This window comes from Elephantulus edwardii, unplaced genomic scaffold (genome assembly GCF_000299155.1).
Source record: "Elephantulus edwardii isolate Elephantulus edwardi_28Jun2011 unplaced genomic scaffold, EleEdw1.0 scaffold00023, whole genome shotgun sequence".
NCBI classification, from domain to species: Eukaryota; Metazoa; Chordata; class Mammalia; order Macroscelidea; family Macroscelididae; genus Elephantulus; species Elephantulus edwardii.
This window is the reverse complement of record NW_006399773.1, coordinates 12,849,632-12,872,198: the sequence shown is the minus strand read 5'-3', so window position 1 is coordinate 12,872,198 and position 22,567 is coordinate 12,849,632. Positions and strand designations below refer to the sequence as shown.

The window sequence follows — 22,567 nt, the reverse complement described above, 5'->3', positions numbered from 1 at the left end:
CTCATTCTGCTCACAATTTCAATAGGCCATGTTAGAGAAATTTGACTTTACAAGAATTCTTTTACTTGTGAGCTGTGGTTGGAATTACATTGTTTTTCATGAAAAATGTATTTTGCTGCTTTATTCTTAATTATCTAAATTAAGAATAAAATGAGTTAGGTTGTTTCCATGCTGATCCATTAAGAACTGAGTGACAGAACAGAAATCATACGATAAATTATAAAAAAAGCCTAGTGGGCGAAGGATGAGCAATATCACCTGTGTGATTAACTGCCTCTGAAAACCTGCTGGAGGGTCAGCTATGGGTCAGTTCTGACTCAACAGTACACTATAACAATAATATACATAGAACTTCTTGTGTGTATTTTTCCCTCTCTCACATCAACATCAGGTATTTTCTTGATATACTACATCTTTCCCATATAAGTGCATAATTTTCAATCCATTATTTACATAAAAACAAGCAAGTGAGTACTCAAACCCAAAACTCTGATATCCTAGCCTGGAGATAATTACAGTTGACATGATGAATTGCTTTCTTGTTTTGATTCGCTTTCTGTTTTCTGCTTTTATAACACATTTAAGAATTGTTTAATTAAGGTAATTATTTAATTATATTATCTTGCTCAGATCCACAACCAACACTCTTGGCACCACCAGTCAGGAAATCAAAAGACAAATTACATTGGAATGTCTATTGTGAAGGACTGCTCTAGAATGCTGAAGAGCAACAATGCCAATCTAGAGATCCAGACCGTGGTCTTGACAACCACTTGCTATGCATCAGAGACCTGGACATTGATGAGGGAGGACAGAAGAAGAATCAATGCCTTTGAGTTGTGGTACTGAAGTAGAGTACTGAACGTACATACCATGGACTGCAAAAAGAACAAACAAGTCTGCCCTGGAAATGGTAAAACCTGGTTCTCTGTCTCACATACTTTGGGCATTTTGCCAAGCGGGACCAGTCCTTGTAAGAAGGATACCATGTTTGGAAAAGTGAAAGGTCAGTATGAAAGAAGTCTCTGGGTGAGATGGATTGACACAGTCCTAAGGTAACAAGAGTAGGTGTGCTGGAGATAGTGAGGTTAGCTCAGGGGAGGGCAGGATCAAGGCTATTGTGCAAAGGATCACTGTGAGGCACAGGTGACAACACTTAAGGACAACAGTATTTTACTAAATAAAATAACAAATATCTATTGTTGGTCTATGACGTGCCAGGGATTGTGAAGTATGGAGAAAGAAAAATTAAAAACATAGAGTCTATAGATTACTGGAACAAATAATGGCAATTCCTATTATTACAAAAATTATCTTGGGAAAAAATATAAAGATGAAATAGTAACAGTGAAAAGAAAATAAGACTTAAATGAGAGCAAACACATCTTTGTCTTATTCTTGACTTACAAAGTCTTATTCTTGACTTACAAAATATACAAATTCAGATAAAATGTTTTCCTTTTTTCCTCTTTCTGCATAAAATAAGGAAATCTCTCGTGTGATAATTTCTTATAAATTGGGTCCCATTCAAACGGTTTTAATTCACTGCCCACTCTGAGGAAGAAAGATGTGTAACAAATATTTACAGCCTTGGAAATCTGATGAGAGGCTTCCTATGAGGTTGAATCACTTGAGAATGGTAGATTTGGCTTAAGTTTATGTATGGAATAAGAGTGTCATTCTGGGCAATCTATAAGGTTCTCTTGTGATCAAAATAATAATTATGCTATTTTAAAATTGTTGTTGTTGTTAAGTCCTGTTGAGTTGAGCAAAATTCATAACAATCCTATTAACAGAAGTCTCGTACCGTGTTATGTGACTATCGTAATTTCTCTATATTCAGAGAGTTCATAGTTTATAGAGGCATGTTGTTTAAGAAGTGGATGACACTCCTGCTTCTAAATAAAATAGTACAAATACTCTCTACACACTGCTCAACTTATTAATAATCTGTTTAATCAGCTCATCTTAATATTGTTGTTGTTATGCACCGTCAAGTTACCTGTGACTCATAGTGACCCTTTATACAACAGTCCTATACTTTGCTCTATCCTGTGCCAGTCTTACTGTGTCCAACACACCTACCCCCATTACCCTAGTCCTTGAATCAATCCATCTCATTGATGGTCTTTCTCTCTTGCAAAGTCCTGCCAACCCTCCCAAGATGTCGTCCTTCTCCAAGGACTGGTCCCTCCTTGCAACATGTCTAAAGTATATCAGATGAAGCTTCAGAATCCTTGTCTCCAAGGAGAAGCCTGGGTCTGTCATATTTCCTCATCAAAAAGTAAGATTCATTTTGTAGAACTTGATGATTTCGATGAGTTATTTTGTTGCTGCTGTGTATCATTATGTACATGTTATGCATTGTCTACTTATGTATTTGGAAATAGGAATGGTATCCATTTCCTAAATAACATATCTCAGGAAACTCTATGAACTTTGATGAATGTTGATAATTGTAGAAGGGCTTCAGGCCTTTTGTTTATGGGGTTGCTATGAGCTGTGCTCGATTTGAAGGTAATCAACAACAACAGTTGTGTATAATCATAGTTGACCCTAAAGAGGGTTTTCAGAGGCAATAAATCACACAGGAGGAAACCGTTCCTCTTTCTCCCACAGACCAGCTGGTGGATTAAAAAAGTATAGTTTGAGGTTAGCAGTACAACTTCTTGCCACTCTGCATAATGGCATTGAATAAAGGTGATTTCCACTACACAGCAGAAGTATAAGGTAGGAAGCCATGCTCTTGAGTTTAGATTTCCACTCAGGATCTCTCAATGTTGTGTCACTAATTTGCTTAATATTTTAGAGTTTTATGGATCAAGAAGGCTATGGTAAAATAATCACCTGATTTCCTAGCTAGTAAATAAAAACTTAATTCAAACTCATTGATGTTAGAATTAATTCATAGTTAAATCTTTTAGCAGGTTTTCAAAGGTTATAAATTCCATGAAAAGAAAAGGCTCAAATTTCCCTATTGAAGCAGCTAGCAAATTTGAATCCCCTGCCTTTGATTTGACAAAACATTTCCTTACCACTAGAGCTCTAGAACTGCTTTGGCTAGTAAATAGTCTTAATTTTCAATAAATATTAGCCATAACAAAATTACTTACTATGCATCAGAGAGCTGAACAATGACTAGGGATAACAGAAGGAGAATTGAAGCCTTGGAGCTGTAGTGCTGGAGAAGAATATTGAATAGACAGACCATGGACTGCTAAGAGAAGAAACAAATTTGTCCTAGACAGGGTGAAACCAGGCTTCTCATTGGAGGCAAGGATTCTGAAGCATCATCTGACCTACTTTGGACATGTTGCAAGGAGGGACCAGTCCTTGGAGACGGATGTCATGCTTGGGAGGGTGGAGGCACGGTGCAAGAGGGGAAGACCCTCTATGGGTTCAGTGACTGGAATAATAGGGGTAAGTATTTTGGAGACAGTGAGAATGGCACAAGATAGAGCGGGATTTAGGGCTGTTGTACATAGAGTCGCTATGAGTCACAGGCAACTCAAAGACACATAACAACAACAAAAACAACAATGCTAAGTATCCAAATTATCCTTTTTAATAAATTCACCAATTAATTTGTCATTCTGTATATATTCTTAGTCATGTGAGAAAGAGAGTTTTCACAATGTAATTATAATCTGCAATTCTGCATAAAGCATAATGTCCTTTAAAATGAAAGAAACACCAGACATAAAAAAAGTTCATGATTCTCCCTGGGACAACATTAAGACTTAAATATGATTTGGTGATAATCTATTCTCGATTTGATCGGACAATCATTTTGTTTGCTTTTAACTTAATATAAGTCTCTAATCAGTCTGGTTATATTTGTTAAAAGAAACAATCTTCAACTGAAAAGCCTCCTAATATTTTCTTAGAATTAAAGGTATTATTGAATTTTACCTGAAACACAGAATCAACTTAATGAGTTATCATATTAAGGAATATGACTCACCCATATTTTGGAATTAAACTAAACTCCATTTATAATAAAAGAAGATAAAACTGAGCAAAAGAGATACTGACTTGTGTATATCTTCAAGACAGCAGTTGGCTGGGGAGACTCTCAGACTTAGAGGCAGCTAAGACATGAGCACACTGCTTCTCCAGAGGGGTACATGTCATGTATTACTCTTGTTACGGCTAATGACCTTACTGGGCAATTTCAAAGTGAAATTTTTAAAGAATTCACTTCACTCTGAAGATTTTTAAAGAAAGCCAATATCAGCTTACATTCAAATCATTACATATATAATTAAAATTAAGAGATAACCATTTTAAATATATTATATCATATACTTGCTAGAAATAAAGTTGTTTTTCATTTTATTAACAATTTATATTTTTGTAAGTAAACTCATACATTTGGACGTATTTCAATTGAAAAACTAAACATGAGTTCAGGGATTCCATACACTAAAGTCTAACTTTTCCACTAGTTTCCCAATTTGTAATTAAAAATAATCTTTGCATTTTGAGAATTTTAATGTATGTTTTCCAATGTTAACTATTATTAAAAATTAAAAAGCACAAGTAAAATTTCTTCAAACTCATTACCATCCAGTCTAAAAAGCTTCATAACTAACACCCCAGTGAGTTTTCAAGGCCGTGAATCACATGGGAGGAGACTGTTCATCTTTCTCCCAAGGAGGCACTGGTGGATTCGAACCTCCAGAGAGGCAATCCTTCCAGGTAAGCAGCACAAATCACTATGGAATATGCCAAAAGTATTCCCTTTATTAACACCAGTAACTATTATACTTATTATTAATATTATTCTAATTACTATTATTATTTTGCTTAAATATTACTAAACAAATCCCATTTATTGTTTTTATCTCTCATAGAAGAAAAGACAACTATCTTTACCAGATAAATTCTTTCTTTATCATATTATTTGATCAGTACATCTAACAAAACAAAAAAATTATTATTATTATCATTTTATTGTTATTATCATCATCATCATCATATAGTAATATGGGAGACGGATGGGCAATTTTCCTCCAGTGCAATTAACTGCCTCTGAAAACCAGCCAGAGGGTCAGCTATGGGTTGGTTCTGACTCTATGATACAAACAAAAATATGGTCCACAATAATACTTTCCCAGTTGTTCTGATAATTTAATTCTTTCGTTACTATATTAAAAAAGAGAAGGAAAAAGTTATCACATTTTGACATTTCTAAAGTACCGGCTCATTATTCTGAAAAGCGATATAAGGATCAACCATTATCTTCCATTTCCTGTGAGAGTTTTGTAGCAAGGTAATCAATAAATAATAAGGCTAAATTCTTCACCAAATATAATTTAGAACTATTTTATGAAAATTATATCATTTCTTTTTTCACCATTTTTATCCCTCTATTGTATAATATATACCAAGGTTAAGGGAATGTTGTGTAATTTTTAGTACAAAGAACAAATATAATTTTACATACTTATTTGTGTAAGTAATTTTGACTTAGTAATACATTGTTCTTTTCTGTGTGTGAGCAGAAACTCTGATGACATTGTCTTTATGAGGCTGATCTTCTGCTAACTCAAAGGTGGTAACTCTGACATTTAGACCTTATCAGGGGCTCCTTGAAGGAAAGAATGGGCAATCTCTTCACCTTTGACTTATAAGCTCTGGAAACCTGTGCAGAGGTCAACAATGACTCATTTATGACTTCCTGAGGATGAGAAAAAAGAAGAGCGGGAGAGGGAGAAGTATACATATAAACGGGAGGATTGAGGGGTTTCCAAATACATAAAACTCTTAGAGAGATTCTTATTTGTTTGGTTGTTCAACCACTCATTTCAGTCCCCTTGGCGCTGAGTCATAGCTGAACCTCCAGTGGGCTTGCAAATGTCATAAACTGCATATGAGAAGATTGCCCATCTTCCTCCAAGTGGAGAAGCTGGTGGACTGAGACCTTCCACAGCACCACTCATTTTGAGGTGACAGCCCCACCCTTTACACACTAGGACACCAGAGGTTCTATTTGATTGGTACTGAGATTATAACAAAATATGAGCTGTGTTTTTTTCAATGTCTTACTCCCTAATTTGGTTAGTAGTACCCATAGCACTGAAGAGGGAAGAAGAGCAAAGAAGCATTAACACAATCACTTCAAAGCACCACATGAACCGCAAGCTGCACAAAGCTGAGCCAAGAGCTACATGTTTCCCAGCGATAACTGCTGACAATTGTAAAAGGATCCATCACAGTAGAAAGTCCAGAAAAGAGTGGATGGAGAATTTGGGAGAAACAAAAAAAGCATTAAAATCTGGCCAGACTTGGTGGTGTGATAAAGACTGGATAATTCTCAAGACTATCGCTCTTAGTTACCTTTCTACTGAAAATGAAGCTCATGCCTGTGACACAACTTTCAGTGCAACAGTAGACAAGCCTAGAAGGCAAACAGTAATATCAATAAGGTACCCATTTCTTAAAATAATTAACCACACACACACAAAAAAAAAATCAAAAGGGAAGAATACACTCATGGATAGAGCTGAAAAAGCAGGAAGGGGTAGGATAGAAAGAATAATAGCAATAAAAATCACAGTGAAGAAGTGGAAACGTTGCTTTTACATTGTGTTTTAATTAATGTCACAAAACATGTATAGATGGCTAAAAGGAAAGTGAACTAATTTTGTAAGAATTGACTCAAATCACAATAAAAAATGACAAAATATGTTTAAAAATAATTATGTCTTTTCAAGAAAAAACAATGAAGATTCTCTAATTCAGTAAGAACATACATTCAGTCCAACTGGAAGTATAAAGGAATATGGAAAGCTCGGAAGAAAGAAGATCTTATACTTTTTTGATCAAACTCAGAAAAAGCTGGAGGTGTTAGAAGTAGAGAGAACTTGAAGGTGTATTCCATGGTCTCAGAGTCCAGGTCAGCAAGGAGATTGCAGACAGTGGTGGGAATTATGTAGAGATTATATATGAAATTATGTATTCCAGAGATAGATTACAGAAGGTTCCACTGACATGGAAGTGATAAGATTGGCATTTTTGCAGATGTCACGAAGTTGTCCAACATGAAGAACATTTTATTTGAGATTTACGCAGAATGATTTACGAAGTGGACTGATGACCCATGATGCAGAGAATCCTTATTCTTGGCTATATATAAATTGAATGGAATTATGGGACAATGAAATGTTTGTCATACTAATGAATGCAGGATTTGAAATGGAAAAGAAAGTTGTATTTTTGCACACTTAAGCAATGGGATAAGAATCATATCAGATAAGATAAAGAAACGCTAATCTACATTTTGTTACTGTTGCTGTTAGGTGCCATCAAGTTGTTAATGACTCATAGCAATGCTATGAAAAACAGATCTGAACCCTATCCTGTGCCAACCTCATAATCTCTAACATATTCATCCCTCATGCAATTCTAAACTGCATGTTACATGCAAATATGACCAATTCTTAATTGGCAAACTTCAAAAAACTTAATGGTTTATGTCTTAATAAAATGCCTGTGTTTATATAAAATACAATTTATAATTTCTAACACTTGAAAAGAATGAAAACTATTGTAGATTAAATCTATTGGGTTTAGAATCAAGATAAACTTTATTAAAGTCCAAACATTCTAAAACACTTCAGAATGATAACATTTGCTTTAATGTAAAAAGATACAAGTAAATTTATTAGTTGTTTAAATGAAAATTGTTTTTAATCAAAATTTTAGTACAGATGCAATACATATTAGTAACTACAAACACCATACTAATATTCATGCTTGCAGTGTGAGTTTCCATAAAATCAAGGATTATCACAAGACAGAAAAATCCACTAAAAAAAAGGTAATTGATGAACTTTGCATAGGAAGGATATTGATATTGGTGATTATTTTTTTAATTTTAATACAATTCATAAATTCATTATCACATTACAAAAAAAAGACTACACAATTTAAAGATAACAATAATAATTTCTTAACATGAAGGGAGATTTTCACAAATCACTTCTCTTTCCAGGCTATACTAATTAATTTTATTTTAGACATTTTTAGAAGAGGTTAACATTTTAAATCCCATAAAATAGTAACAGAACGCAGCCTCTACTGATCTTCAAGAGTCTTCCTTTCTCTACCCTCTTTTTCTTTTTTATTCCCAGAAATAAATAAATATACCATTGTTACAATAAGTAATAGTTTAAAGAAATTGCATTGACCATTTTCTTTTTGTCCTAAGTATAGTAGCTGTGTTGAGGTGAAAGTAAGAGATTGGTAAATACCAATCTCTCTGGCTGTTTGGAACAGATTTCATTGGCTTTTCCCTACTTACTAGATTTCTACTAATCTCCCCCAACCCTTGTCTTCTGGCCTTGCATTTTCCAGGTCTCAGAAGTCCTTCAGTGAGTAGCTCTATACTGTCTCACGTAGGCCTGGATGGGCAGCCTGGGTTGACTACACTTTAAAAATGGGCAAAATGTTTTCTCTTCTCTACTTCTTTCACTGGATAACTAAAATTAGGGCTTTTTCATGCATGGGGTTAGGAAGGAATAGAAGAACTTTGGTAGAAGCTTCCCTTGGAGAACTCACCAACCATCAACAAAACAATAATGATCATTCTATCTTCCTTTTTTCTCTCCCTTTTCCCTTGGACACATATTGTCTTCATTGAACATAGACTGAAATCTAAAGTACCTCTGACTCATTCCAACATACAAATAAATGCATCCAATAATCATCACTATCATTATTTTTAATAATGGTTCTCCCAGAATGCTGGCTCTCCTGTTTAATATGTTCATCTTTTATTACAAATTTAATGCTTCTAAAAATCGAGCTCTACTATATTGACAGGGCTCCATAGTCAACACTCTTGGCACCAGTAGCCAGGAAATTAGAAGACGTATTGCCATGGGAAAGTCTGCTGTTAGGGACCTCTCCGAAGTACTGAAGAGCAATGGTGTCTCTTTGGAGACTAAGGTGCATTTGATACAGGCCATGGTCTTTGCTATCACTTGTTATGCATCAGAGAGTTGGACAATGACTAGGGAGGATAGAAGGAAAATTGATGCCTTTGAGCTGTGGTGCTGGAGAAGAGAATTGAGGGTACCATGAACTGCTAGGAAAACAAACAGATTCATACTAGAAAGGGTGAAACCGGGCTGCTCCTTGGAGGCAAGGATTCTAAGGTTCTGTCTAACATACTTTGGACATGTTGCAAGGAAGGACAGGTCCTTGGAGAGGGACACCATGCTTAGTAGGGTGGAGGGACAACGCAGAAGGGTAAGGCCCTCTATGAGGCGGATTGATTCAGTGATTGGGGTAAAGTGATGGGTGTGTCAGAGACAGTGCAATCGGCACAGGACAGAGCAGAGTTTAGGAATGTTGTACATAGGGTCACTATGAGTCTCAAGTGACTCGATGGCACATAACAACAACAAAAACAATATTGACAGGTTTTTTTTTGTTTGTTTTTTTACTTAAACATGCATGAACTTTCAGGAATAAGTAGAAGTTTTGTTATTCCTTATGAAGTTCAAAAACAACTATGCAATTATTTTTCTTCATATTAGTTGTGTCTATATCAGAAACGTAGTACATGATTTAGCAAATTTATTCTTTACTCCAGTACTCTTCATTGACTCGATAGCATGTGCACACAGAATACACAAAATACCCTACTTAACGATCCTTTCACTCAAAAAGGTAATAAAACCTCAAAGCTGTCCCTGTTTTCTAGTTGAATATTTTAAAATCTCTAATTCAATTAGTTAACTAGAAAATTACCCAGATGTTCAACAGCTTCCGAAAGCCACTGATTAAACTCACTGCACCCTGACATTTTTGCATACGATCTTAAATACTTCAGAATCTGGCTGGAAAAAAAAAATATCATGAAGCACAGACTTAAGCTTATTAAGTTTAAATCCTCCAGCTGGGTCTGTATGTATTACAAACTGCTTGAGAGATACTTTTATAAAACATGTTTGGTAAATTCTATAAAGAAATTCTGCAACAAGCTGTCCTGGTATGTCCAAATGGTGTCTGTCTGTCTTGGCTTCGTTGAGGCCCTGAGGCAAAACAAGTCAACATTCTCACATAACACTCAATTGACAGAGCAGTTGGCCAAACATTAGGTTTGATACGAGTTAAATTTCCGTTACTGATATTTTGAAATTGGAGGCTTGAGAAAGAGTGTTTAAAGAGTTGTTTCTCTACTGTGAATCTAATCTTTCTGAATATTTTACCCAATTCTAGGAAGATTTTTTTTGATGATGCTTATACTTAGCTAAAGAAATGAAAAACATAGTTTTACCAAATTAAACATACCAGGTTACCTTCATGAATGGCCCAAGGTTCTTAATATGTGAATTAAAATATCTTTTTGTGCTTTCCTTATTTGATCAAGCTCTAGTCATGACTAACTACATAAAGAGTCAGAACTAGCATACATGTTTTTGGGGTTTTTTTTAAGATCCTGCTAAAATCTTGGGGTGGAGAGAAGGATTCAATAGGAAGAAGGTACAAATATGTGATATGATTATTAATGTGTTGATAAGGAAAGGACCACAGATCAGGAATCTATAGAGATGGTAGTAAAGCTGGGCTAACAGCAGAACTAACAAGGACACAGCCTTTTCTTTTACCTCTAAAACAGTCTATTTATATGCCTAGACAGTACAGAATGACAATACAATCAAAAGCATATTGCAATCTCATCACAATAAGACTAGTTAAAAAAACCCTTTCCCCACCCCTTTAAAAATCCCTTCTTATTCTCATGTAGAAGACATTCTGAAAATATCTTTGTGTATGAAGCAGTTGAGTAGCTAGAAAATTAGGAAGAAACTTCCATATTCCTGTTACCTATTATAGACAACCAGTCTGAAATAGTTACAGGATATGTATGGGTGAATTAAGGGGGGAAAAAACCCCTCTTACAAAAATATAAACTTTGGCTGTTACTTTATATTGAACATACGTTGTTAAGTACCTTTGAGTCGGAACAAACTCATGACAGTTATGCTTTTGTTATGTGCCATCGAGTCAGAGCTGACCCATAGCTGAGTCTCCAGTGGGATTTCAGAGGTAGTAAATCACATGGTAGAAGCTTGTCCATCATTCTTCCACAGAGCATGTAGTAGATTTGAACCAGGTATCTTAGCACTGGGAGCTCAATTCCTTACCTCAAGCTACCAGAGCTCATCACTAAATTGAAGCACATAATATTTTCAGAAATATCTTGAAGTTGATATTTCTCACTCGCGTTCTCTTTTTTTCACCCACAAAATTATGGCATTGAGTTTCTGCAAAATTTTCTCCAAAAGCCAATGAAGTAGTAAGTCACATGGAACAAAGTTTGAACGGACCGTACTTTCTGAGCTGAAGTGTGGGATTGTGGAAAGAACATACTCCCCTTGCTTAGGCCCCACTCATCCTACTTGTCCAACATAATGATTACAAGTAAATCACCACAAATCAATACAGACAAAGACAAAACCCAGAAACAAAGGAAGTTATCTTTCCATTTCGCATTTAATTTCAAAACTATCAAATCTTTTATTTTTTTTTATTTCAACACTATTCAATATTTCAAATTTTTCCAAGTGTTTAATGAGGAAAAAACCCATAGATAGTCCATACACACTGACTATAGGTCCAAGTAAGCTATACTTAAACAATACTAATATGTTAGAATTGTTCCACATTTTAACATATTTACTATCCAGATTTTAACATATTTTCTATCGAGATATCAATTAACAATAGCTTCTTGCAATTATATCTGAACATTTCCCCCCTTTTAAACTGTTCATAAATAGTGATGTATCAAACAATGGAACATCCATAGTATCAAGCACATCGCCGTCATGTACCACTGAATTGTAACTGACCCACAGCTGACTTTCCAGTGGGTTTTCAGAGCCAGGAAATTGCACTAGGAAATTGCTCATCTTTCTCCTACAGAGCAGCGGGCAGATTTGAACCTCTCTGTGCCTTCTGGCTGGTAGTACAGCTCCTTACCACTAGGTCACAGGAGTATCCTATCAAGCACATTAGGCTTGAGAAATAGATAGACAGACAGATAGATAGATAGACACATTTGACCTTCATAACAACAAGACTCTACCACCAGCAAAAACAACCAGAGTACACACAATGACTCGCATAGAATCATCTGCCCACCCACAATTCAAAGATAAACTTCATGCCCGAATACTGCGAAACCCCACGCAGTCAACGTCTCAGGTGACTCACCAGAGTTGGGGTCAGAGTTGCCATCTGCTTCGGTCCTCTTGTCCGGAGAGGCCTGATCGTAGAATTCGTCCTGTGGCTGAACCAGAGGAAGAGGGTGTGAGATCAGCGTTCCACTACCCACCGGCTCGTGGTCCCCTAGACCACTGTCACTGCAGCTTTCTTGGGAGCCATCTGGCAGGTGAAATGTAACTCGGCGCTGCGACTACAAAGAAGACCACAGGACAAGCTGATTAACACTCCACCCAGAAAACATAGGCACTACCCAACACTAAATGCCAAACTTGCTTTTAACACACAGCCCAATGGAAGAGCAAAACAAAACCAAAGGCTAAACAGCAAACATTTACTAGTTGAGATTTACTTTGTAAAGTTCAACTAGAATATTCCAGAAAGAATCTCAGTCTTTTACAGTTTCAGATGTAAAATTAATTTTAAGTTTTTGCAAATGTGGCAATACAGTACAATAACAATACCTACATTAGTTAACTAAACTACAGAGAAGTGTTAAAGTCAGCAAAATTTTGCATATAAGTTTGTCCCATAGAGCTGAATAAATACATAGATGATAAGACATTCCCAGTTTTCCCGAATGACTAAACACCGTGTTGGTTTGATTGTTCTAAAATTATTTTTGCATGGCTGCATTTCCAACATGATTTCCTGCAGTATTTAAAGAACATGCTATGCATTTGCATGTCTTTACAAGAAATAATAGAACTATTCATGAAATTTATGAACAATTTATGAAATTAATTTATTTTGCATAAATTAGCTCAATATCATAATAAACCATATGGCAGTGGCTTTGGTTTTGTTCTGTTTAAACAATTGCTATTGATATAAAAGAAGAAGAAAAATCTCTTTTCTATAACAGAGGCTAATTTAATAAGTTATTATAAAGTAACACCAACTAACCAAGTATATTAGGAAAGGTTTTGGTTGTACTCAATTAACCATCTTAAAGGTGTTTGAGGTATTTGCCGTCAATGTTACCACTTCACTAGATGAACTAACTTTGACTCATTGACTGTGAATCAGAATAGCCTCAGAGCAGCCCCGCAAGCAGATTTTCAGAGGCTGTAAATCTCATGGAAGGAGATGGACCATCTTTTTCCCTTGGAACAGCTGGTGTATTCTCACTGAGCTCCTGTGCAGTAGGGAATGTTTATTACACATTAGTGAAATAGATAAGCAATACATGTCTATTAAATATAAAGAGCTCTAGTGTCCTAGTGTTAAGAAGCTGCGCTGTTATTCCAAAGTTATGCATTTCAGTTAAAGCAAGTCCTCCAGGTGAAAGATAAGCAATCTCCTTCCAGGTTCTTTATTGCTTCTGAAAACCCACTGAAGCATTAGCTATGGGTCATTCCCAACTTGATAGTACACATCAACAATATAGATAGATAGATAGATAGATAGATAGATAGATAGATAGATAGATAGATATAGCTAGATATATAGACAGATATAAATATATATAGATATATGTATATAGGTATATGTATGTGTGTGTGTATATATATATATATTTTTTTTATATATGTCTATATATTTTGTTTTTGTTCAGACATTCCTCTAGATCATATAGCCCTGGTGTACAAGTTGCCTTACAGCTGTCACTGTGGTTGCTGTGAGGCTGAACACTGTGACACTGATGGGTCAAATGTGTTAATGGTTGGTTACCCAGTGCTGACAGAGAGTGGGGTGGGGCTCCCCGATTAAAACAAGCTTGGAAGGAGGAGGAGTGGCATCCACTTTGTCCGGAAGGTAATAGCTTGCCTCCGGAAAACCTATGACCCTGGAGTTAGGATGAGAGACACCCAAGCGTTGAAGACTCTCTTTCATAGGGTCGCTATGAGTCGTCTGTGACTCGATGGCACTTAACAGCAACAACATATATATGTCTACATATATCCTAATTTGCAGTTATGATAATACCTAATTTTTATTTTGAGTCAAAACTTCACTATGATGCTACATATAATTAGTTGTTCAGATTTAATAAACATTTAAATATTTAAATAAAATAATATAATAACATGTATGATATCAAATACAATTATTTTGCATTTGACATTTACAGTTTTTCAATAGATGACTTGTAGATTGTACTCATTTTCAAAAAAGGTAAAAAAAATACTTATTTAGAGGCTAAATATAATAAAGATGAACCTTCAACTACTCCATAAATGTGTTTTTATGGATTGAAAAATAGAATATAACCACCTTCCTATGGGTCATTGGTTCAAATGCAGCTCAAAGTCACCATGGAGATGAGCTGAAATCACTTTATGGTTGTACAATGACCTGTGTGAAATGTGCTGATAGTTCAGTTCATTTTGTAATGAACTGATTCCAAGATCACATAAACCATAATCACAAATTTTACTAATTGAGTGCATTGTACCACATTTGACCTTCATGCACAACTATCTTGGTGTTAAAATTCTCCTTCTAATAGATTTTGAAAGGTCCCTAGGTAAATGCTAAACAACATGCAAGCCAAACTCTAGTACCAGTACTAGGAATGTACCGCTCATTAGACTCCTTATTTTATAAGACATGTTACTATAAATCCAATCTCCTATGCTTTTGAGAGTTAGAAAAACCAATAATACATGAATTTTCTGTTTCTCTTTTAATATGTCCTTAATGCATCAATAAACTTTTATGATACAGAATAAAGACTTAAGGACAGAGAACATGGCTACTTCTAAGTATACAGGATGTATGAATATATATATATTTACACATTAAATAGATACACTGAAATTGTCAGACTGACAGAGTCATGTCCTTTGAGTTAGCAGTACAATTCTATACCTAAAATGTGTATCTCATGGCATTAAAAATATTTGTGATATTTTTCTAAAGATAACTGATGATTTAATTGCAATAAAGATTTTCTTTTTGTTTTTTTTTTCCTCCGTGGTGTGAGATACACAGGTATGCAATAGCACTTATGATTTAATCTAACATTTCTCACAGTGTGGGCACTAGAACAAATATTTATTGAATATCCTTTACATTCCTGGAACTCTGATAACACAAGGAATACAAAGCAACTCTCTGTTTTTCAAAATTATTTCTCATGTAGCTTATTAGAATTCATCTCACATATACAATGATATATTTTAACATATGATAATAGTGTATTCTGAGGCAAAGATGTAAATTTAGAGACCCTGTAAATGAGAGGGATACATTATTTAACTATTGTGGTTTATGGAGATATCTTCTAATTAATTTAATTCACAGATATATCTATGTCTTAAATGAAAGAACAGTATACAATTTCTCTGTCTATTGGGGACTCAACGGCACATAACAACAACAACAACATTGGGGGTTGGGATGTGGTGACGCCTGTACGCTAAGAAGAGAGACCTTGCTATTACAAAGTGAAACAAATTATGAAGTGATGAAGTGTCTTTTCTCACCATAAAGACTGATGCAAGTAGAAGGTGGAGTGAAATAGCAAGGCTGATGTAAGCAGAAGATGTAAAGAAGTTGAGAATGCAGAAGAAGGAAGAGAAGTGAAGGAGGAGGAGCTGAGGCATCTTCTAGAACTCCAGCTTGTGCGTGAAGTTGAGCAGAACAGCAGCAGGTGAGGAGACAGCAGCACCTGCCCTCGGGGCTCCCAGACGTCCAGGCTCCCTGGCTCCCAGCCCTAGCTCTGCAGCGACTAGACTGGGGCAAGGTGCTTCATCTTTCTTAACTGGCTTTCTCAAATGGAGAGAATTGTGCTTTCTACAAAGGACTGTTTGCAATGTTCATAACAGAGAAAAGAAGTTGTCCTAGTCTCCCTACCCCTTTGGCACGCAGTAGGTACGCAGCACAGGCTAGCTAGAATTCTTAAAATACGTGGTGACAGGTTTTTCTTTCTAAACTTGAGGTCTATCTATATATGGTTAGCTTTAAAGTCGCAATTTCTACATACGGGGCGAGGAGTGGGAGGGGGAGAAACAATTAAGAAAAAGGAAAGAAAAGGATGTGTTCTCTCAGAAGAGAAATGCTGAACCCCAGAATCTTTGCATACTCTGCAATGTAATGAGTCTGCGCATCCTGTCAGCTCAGCAGCTAATCTGAAGTGAAGCCACTCTGGTGGGAGTGTGAGGTGGGGTGAACTGACAGTCCAGAGGACATGGTTTCTGCTGAGAGAAAGTCAAGTTTCTCTCCATTATCTTATCAAGAAGCCTATAATTGTTTGTATATTTGGATAGAGCAAAGAAGGAGAAGTTTTTACTAACCCATCTGGAGATTTGCTTTTTGGCTTATCACCACCACAGAAAAATGCCCAATTTGATTATGAATGTAGTCAAACCCTGCCTGACTGAACTGGGACACTCCATGTGATCATGCAACTACTTCAGACTTCCAGACAGAGGATACTTATATTTTGTTTTCAGAAATATGTTCCTTACTCATGCCATTTTCTCCCATGGGAAGCATTATTACTATGGGTTCTGTCTGGTTAATGGTTTGAATATCACATATGTTTATCTGATTCTTCACTGACAGGTTAGCTTCAGGTCCCTGACTGCCCTGAGAAATAATAAGATGGAGACCAGTAACCACAAAGGCTGCTTTACATTATTTTATGTCAGGGCTATTGATATTAAGTTCAGACCACTGAAAATTTTCATTAGAATCTCTATTCTGTCTAAGTGCAAAAGACTAAGCTTACAAATACGGGTGTTCTCAGCATTCTCAAATGTGAAGGCTTCATGCCAGTTCTATCTGAGAGCATCACCAATTACTTTTTTACTATGATTTGTTTATTTTTTTCCCTAATTGGTAGAATAGAAAAAAAGAGGGACAATTCAAGAGTGCTTAGGGAGATATATATGTTCTCCTGCTACAAGGACACCTCAAGAGATACTTGAATGAATCCTATTCTTTGTGTACTACTGGAGTTTCTTATCCACAATAAAGTGTTCACTACTAATTTTGCAATTCTAAGATTGTGATCAATCGCTATTCCAAGCTGTCCGAACAATTCTGAATCAAGATATCTCCATGAGTGTCAAAGTAGTATTGTCATCCATGTGAAAGGGTAAAGGTACTTTTTTTTTCCTTTTGAGGTACCTCTCTGATAACTCAAACCATCAATCTTCTGGTTAAGACCTGACTATTAATAAGCTGCACCAGAGCAGTTAGTCTAAAGAAATTCTTTATATGCAATGATTTGATGGTAATTTTCATAGGGTTTTTGCATAAATAGTAACATACCAGAAAATAGTGTAATATATAAAAGGTGATTAATTAGTAAGTTGTATAATATGCAATTTAAAATTACATAAAATTAAAAATGTTAATGAATAGTTAATTGATATGAGAAAGATTTAAAATCTACTCTATAAAAATTCAGATTAATAGATATGTTTAAATACCATCATATTTTTTCTAATATGTCTTTGGGTATTAATACAAAAAGACTATATCTTAAATGTTTATATACCTCATGTTTAAATAGTATTGTTGAGTGGTGAAATTATGGTACTTTGTAAATAGACAAATGCATGAAACACAATACATATAACCAAATCACAATGTATAAAATTTTTTAAGTATATGACTTTTGTATGTAAACCAATATAAAATAGTAAAAAAGTTTTTTTAAAAAAATCCATTGTGCTTTTGTAGTTTAAAAGCATTTTCATTTTTAAGTGTCCCTTTATACCACATGTAATGATTATAGATCAAGAGAACAGAAATTTCTGAATAACAACAGATGATCATCAAGTTAACAAATGGCAAGCATTCTCTTTAATTATTCTCTGCTATTCTAATTTCTTAGAGAAGAATCTGATGTTCAGTCTTTGCAATTCAGTATTTTTGTCTTATCTTGTCTAATCAACAAAATAACATGAATCTAGAACTATTCCAATACAATTTTTTTTAAAAAAGAACAAACCCTCAAAACAACAACTTGCAAAGTTGTATACAATTGGTCTCTATACTTTCATTAACAGAAAAGAGTAGGGATAGAAGGAAGAAATGAATTTGTGTCTAGTTGTGAACATTACTAACACCTCCATTACCATGTGAAATGCCAGAAGAACTGCGTGGTACTCAGCTATCAGTACTGGTATTTTGAGCAAAGATTGAATAGCAGAATCTCAATTAAAAGAGGGAGAAACCAAAACTTATGGACAGGTCAAAGTGACTGCATGCAAGATCATACACAGATGTGTCAGCAGACATGTATACATGTATATTTCTAATTTGCATACACTGGAAATATATCCTTGTACATAGAGGGGCCAATAGCCATACAACCAGACAGTGATATCAGTTAATCTTCTTAATCCTTTCCAAACATCATAGGGCCTTGGGTCTTGGGTCTATAGTCTTGGGAGACATAGTCAAGGTCAATCAGTTAACTTAGTCTGCAAAAACAAAGTTCTATATCCAACTTTGGTCAGTAACAATTGGAGACTTATGTGAGAGACTAAGGTGCAATTATTGAACTTCCCATAGCTGGAATAAAAAAAAGCAAAGAAAATGTAAGAAGAGGGAGGGGTGGGTAAAGGAAATGGATGAGATTCGGTGTGAAAAACAATGTCTATGAACTTAGTAAGCAAGTAGCATTAAAAAAACACTTTAGTTAAAAAAAATTAAAGATTAATAGAAACAATTAGTTCAAAGGACTAATGGATGACTTCAATGTTAACATCTACTATCCTGAGACCAGAAGAACTATATGTGACTACTCAGAAAGGAATCTCAGGGGATGGCCTTAGAGAGAGTAGAAGAAGAATGTTAAGCAAAACTCAAAGTCACAAAAATGGGCAGATTTTCAAGTTTAATAGACATTGGTGTAACTACCAAAGCTATGGCTTTCAGTCATTTACTGAATATAGAACTAAATTTTTCCTTGTGCTCAACCAGAAAAGCAAACATACTTTTAAGGTAAACAAAAATATCAAGGATGTGCTCACTTCTTTCCATAATAAATCATATTATAGAATGAGAAGGATTTGCCCACAGAAAATCCTCAGGATGCAGAAAGAGATAGGGTAAAAGGGTAAATGAGAAGAAAAATCACAGGAAGCAATGGGAAGAGGTCTTTCACAAAGTGGAGACTATAATTAATGTTTCAGAACAAGATCTTCATAAGGGTCACATGGAAAAATCAGGTTTGCCTCTAAACTTTTACTCAAAGAACAATAAAAAATAAAATAGGGGGAAATGTTGAATGGAATTTCAAATTTCCCTGGAATCTGAATTTTCTAGATTGTTAGAGACTATATTAAGCCTCTGATGCTATTTCCTGAGGTACTTTTAAAATTTTTACCTTAGATGAAACAAAAAAAAATAGAGTCTATCATTTTCTTAAAAGCAAATACGACTTTAGGGAACAAGAAAAATAAAGAATATCTACCTTGAGCATTGTGCTAGTTTAAGATATATCTATTTATTGGGATCTAACAATATAGCAATTCAAAAGTTTGGATAGGTAACATAGATGGTAGTGTATCTTTCTAATGGAAGAGAAACAATGTGGAAAAAGAGGGAGAGAATAGTTACATCATTTACAGAATATAATGAAAGTTACTGAATTATACTTGCAAAAGCATTATTAAATTGGCAGGTGGTTTGATAGGTATATTCTCAACAAGAAGAATTTATTTCAGAATTTGTTAATTAAGGAATACCATTTAAAGAATAATTATGTAAAAATGAAGTTATAAAAATATAATTACAAAAGGAAATTTTAAATGTTTAAGCATGGATTTATTTAGTTATTTGTCTATCTTTTTAATCCTATATTGGTATTTCTGATTCAATTCCTTTGATCAAGTTTATAAGTAAAATATCATTAGTTTGTCTCTATGGCTTTCTGTCTATAGCTACCTAATGTTATATTTCTAAATTGAGGTTTTATTTTTGTATTTGTTAAAGGAATAAAAACTACTGTGATATGGTAAAAGACAAAACAAGTTGAATCTTTTAACTTAATGTTTTCTCTGTTTCATTATTAAATTCTGTTAAATATATTCTTTTTATTTCAAAATGATATTGTCATAAAAACATCTTATTTTAAAAGCAGCATAGAAAATCATCCCAAGCAGTAGAATTCAGAGACTTGTGACTAAATTTTAACACAAATGTATTTTATAAGATTAAATATTATAATCTTTCCAGTTTTATAAGGGGAAACATTTTTATGCCAATCCAACACGTTTCCTTCAAGTTATTTGATAGCATGAGAGAAACTACATAAGGTACAACAATCCGATTTAAACTAAAAATCAATGATTTCAGTTCACTTGTAATTATTTGAATGCTTTCTAACCATACTATTTCTTTTAATAAACCCAGAATTAAATAAAATTTACCAGAAATAAAATGGAATGTGACATAGGAAGTGTTAGATAAATATAGTTTAATTGCCTATAGTTCTAAATACTTGCAAGCTTAACTTAAAGCTAACTAATTGACCTTTTTCTTCATTCATGTTTGAAAGATGAGTACCAGAGTAGAACACATTTCAAAAGTATTTCTGCATTAATGATTTTGGAAGGGAACTCTGGCTTACACAGTCTGTAAGGAGTTACACTACTAGTCCAAAGGTCACATTTAATTAAGTCTCTGTTCTGTTTATTGGGAATATAAAGTTGAAGTGGTTTTGCTAGTGTTAAATTTACAATTTTTTTGAGATGATAGTTGTTTAGGGAGGCAATGTATCATTTTGCTACTTTACAAAATGATTAATTAAGGTAAAGTGTTTTGTCTTATAGATGTCACTGTGGAACTAAAACTATAATTTTTAATTCTAGCAGATATCCATTTGACAAATATTCCCTAAGAACTTACTACCAGTGATCCTTGCAGTAAATTTTATTGTAAACAGTAAGGGTACAGTAGAGACTAAGACAAATATTGTAAAGCCACAACAATCAGAACAAGTTCTGAAAGGGGACATTTAATTTCATCCATCAGGCCATATGATAATTTAGCCAACATATAGATAAAATTTCTATGAAGTGACTTTCTTCAAATTCTTGCCAATTATGCATCCTTGAGCAAGGATAGTTAAGTGAATGGGAGACTTTGATGGTATCATTAGCTTAAAGATAGAAACAATAAGGTGTACTTACTTATATTTTGCATTTATGCTCAAGCGCAGCCTTGATTTGTTGCCAGTCATAATTGCTAACTGTAGTGGTGGGTGTTTATTGTTCAAAATGGCTTCCTAAGCCATTGCCTGACCTTGCCATGTGGATGAGCAGGAGTATACAAATAGAATATGTTAACTTATCCCCAAGGGGACTAGTCTGGCCAATCCACGAGTTCACTGGCTAGTTTCACCATTATATTGAACAGATTCATCCTTAGAATTGGAGAACCTCACCACCAGCCCAGAAGAAACAGGGATATAGTTTGTATCCTCCAGGGCCAGGGATTCTTGTACCACCTAAAACTTCAACACCAGCAACCATGGCCAAAGCAGAGGACCAAGGACTCCACATCAGATGAAACTGACCTTAGGACTGCTACCTTCTACAGAATCAGAGCTGAGAATTTTTTGTTGGACAACTTTGGGGAATGAAGAGACTTAATTGGCAGAACTGAGAGCTTTGTTAACACTGGCCTTAAGCTCAAGGTTGAGAGGCTTGAGAACATAAGTCAGAGCTGTTCTGACTGAGAGACTGTTTTCTGCCGCTAATCTGAATCAGTCTTTTGATTTTCTTAATATGTTTCTATGTAGTGTGTGAGGTATTTTAACAGACTTTGACTCCATGGAGTAGTAAGATTGGTGTTTGGATGAGGAGAAAGAGGGGCAGGAGCATCTCATGTAAACGTCTGACTTCATAGGGATTGGTTTGGTTTTGTTGATGTTGTTGACAAGGACAGTTCCCTAAGGCGGAGTTAGTAATGGCCAGATATGTCCATGTCCACATGGCCCTTGTTCTGTTTACTAACTGTGTCAAACTATAAAATAAAAAATAGAGAAGAAATTAGAGACTGTAGACTTTTCTTGGTTCCTAGAAAGCTGTGGGGTTTTTTTTCCCTCTCCTTGGTTCAAATGAGTTGTTGTTGTTGTTATGTGCCATAGAGTCCCTTGCGACTCACAGCGACCCTATGTACAACTGCCCTAAACTCTACTCTGTCCTGTGCCAATCGCACTGTCTCTGATACTCCCATCCTGATTATCCCAGTCACTGAATCAATCCACCTCATACGTCCTTATTTTTTCAGTTTGTTGTTAGTTGCTGTCAAATAATTACAATTTATGAGATGCCCATATGTGCAGAATAGAAATGATTCACAGGATCCTCAAGGCTAGGACTTCTCATGGGGACATCACCAATCTGAGGCAATC

At 35.0% G+C, this 22,567-nt stretch overlaps 1 protein-coding gene across 4 annotated transcripts in view; it reads right to left on the bottom strand.

Annotated features, from left to right (window-relative positions):
* Positions 1–22,567, bottom strand: part of PCDH9 (protocadherin 9) — a 1,403,702-nt gene that overhangs the window by 504,696 nt on the left and 876,439 nt on the right. For 2 of the 4 annotated variants that reach the window (XM_006882718.1, XM_006882719.1), the window contains one exon: positions 12,235–12,436. In XM_006882718.1, coding sequence (XP_006882780.1) covers positions 12,235–12,436 — 202 coding nt within the window. The remainder of the gene's footprint in view (positions 1–12,234; positions 12,437–22,567) is intronic. The other 2 variants (XM_006882720.1, XM_006882721.1) reach the window with 1 other exon arrangement.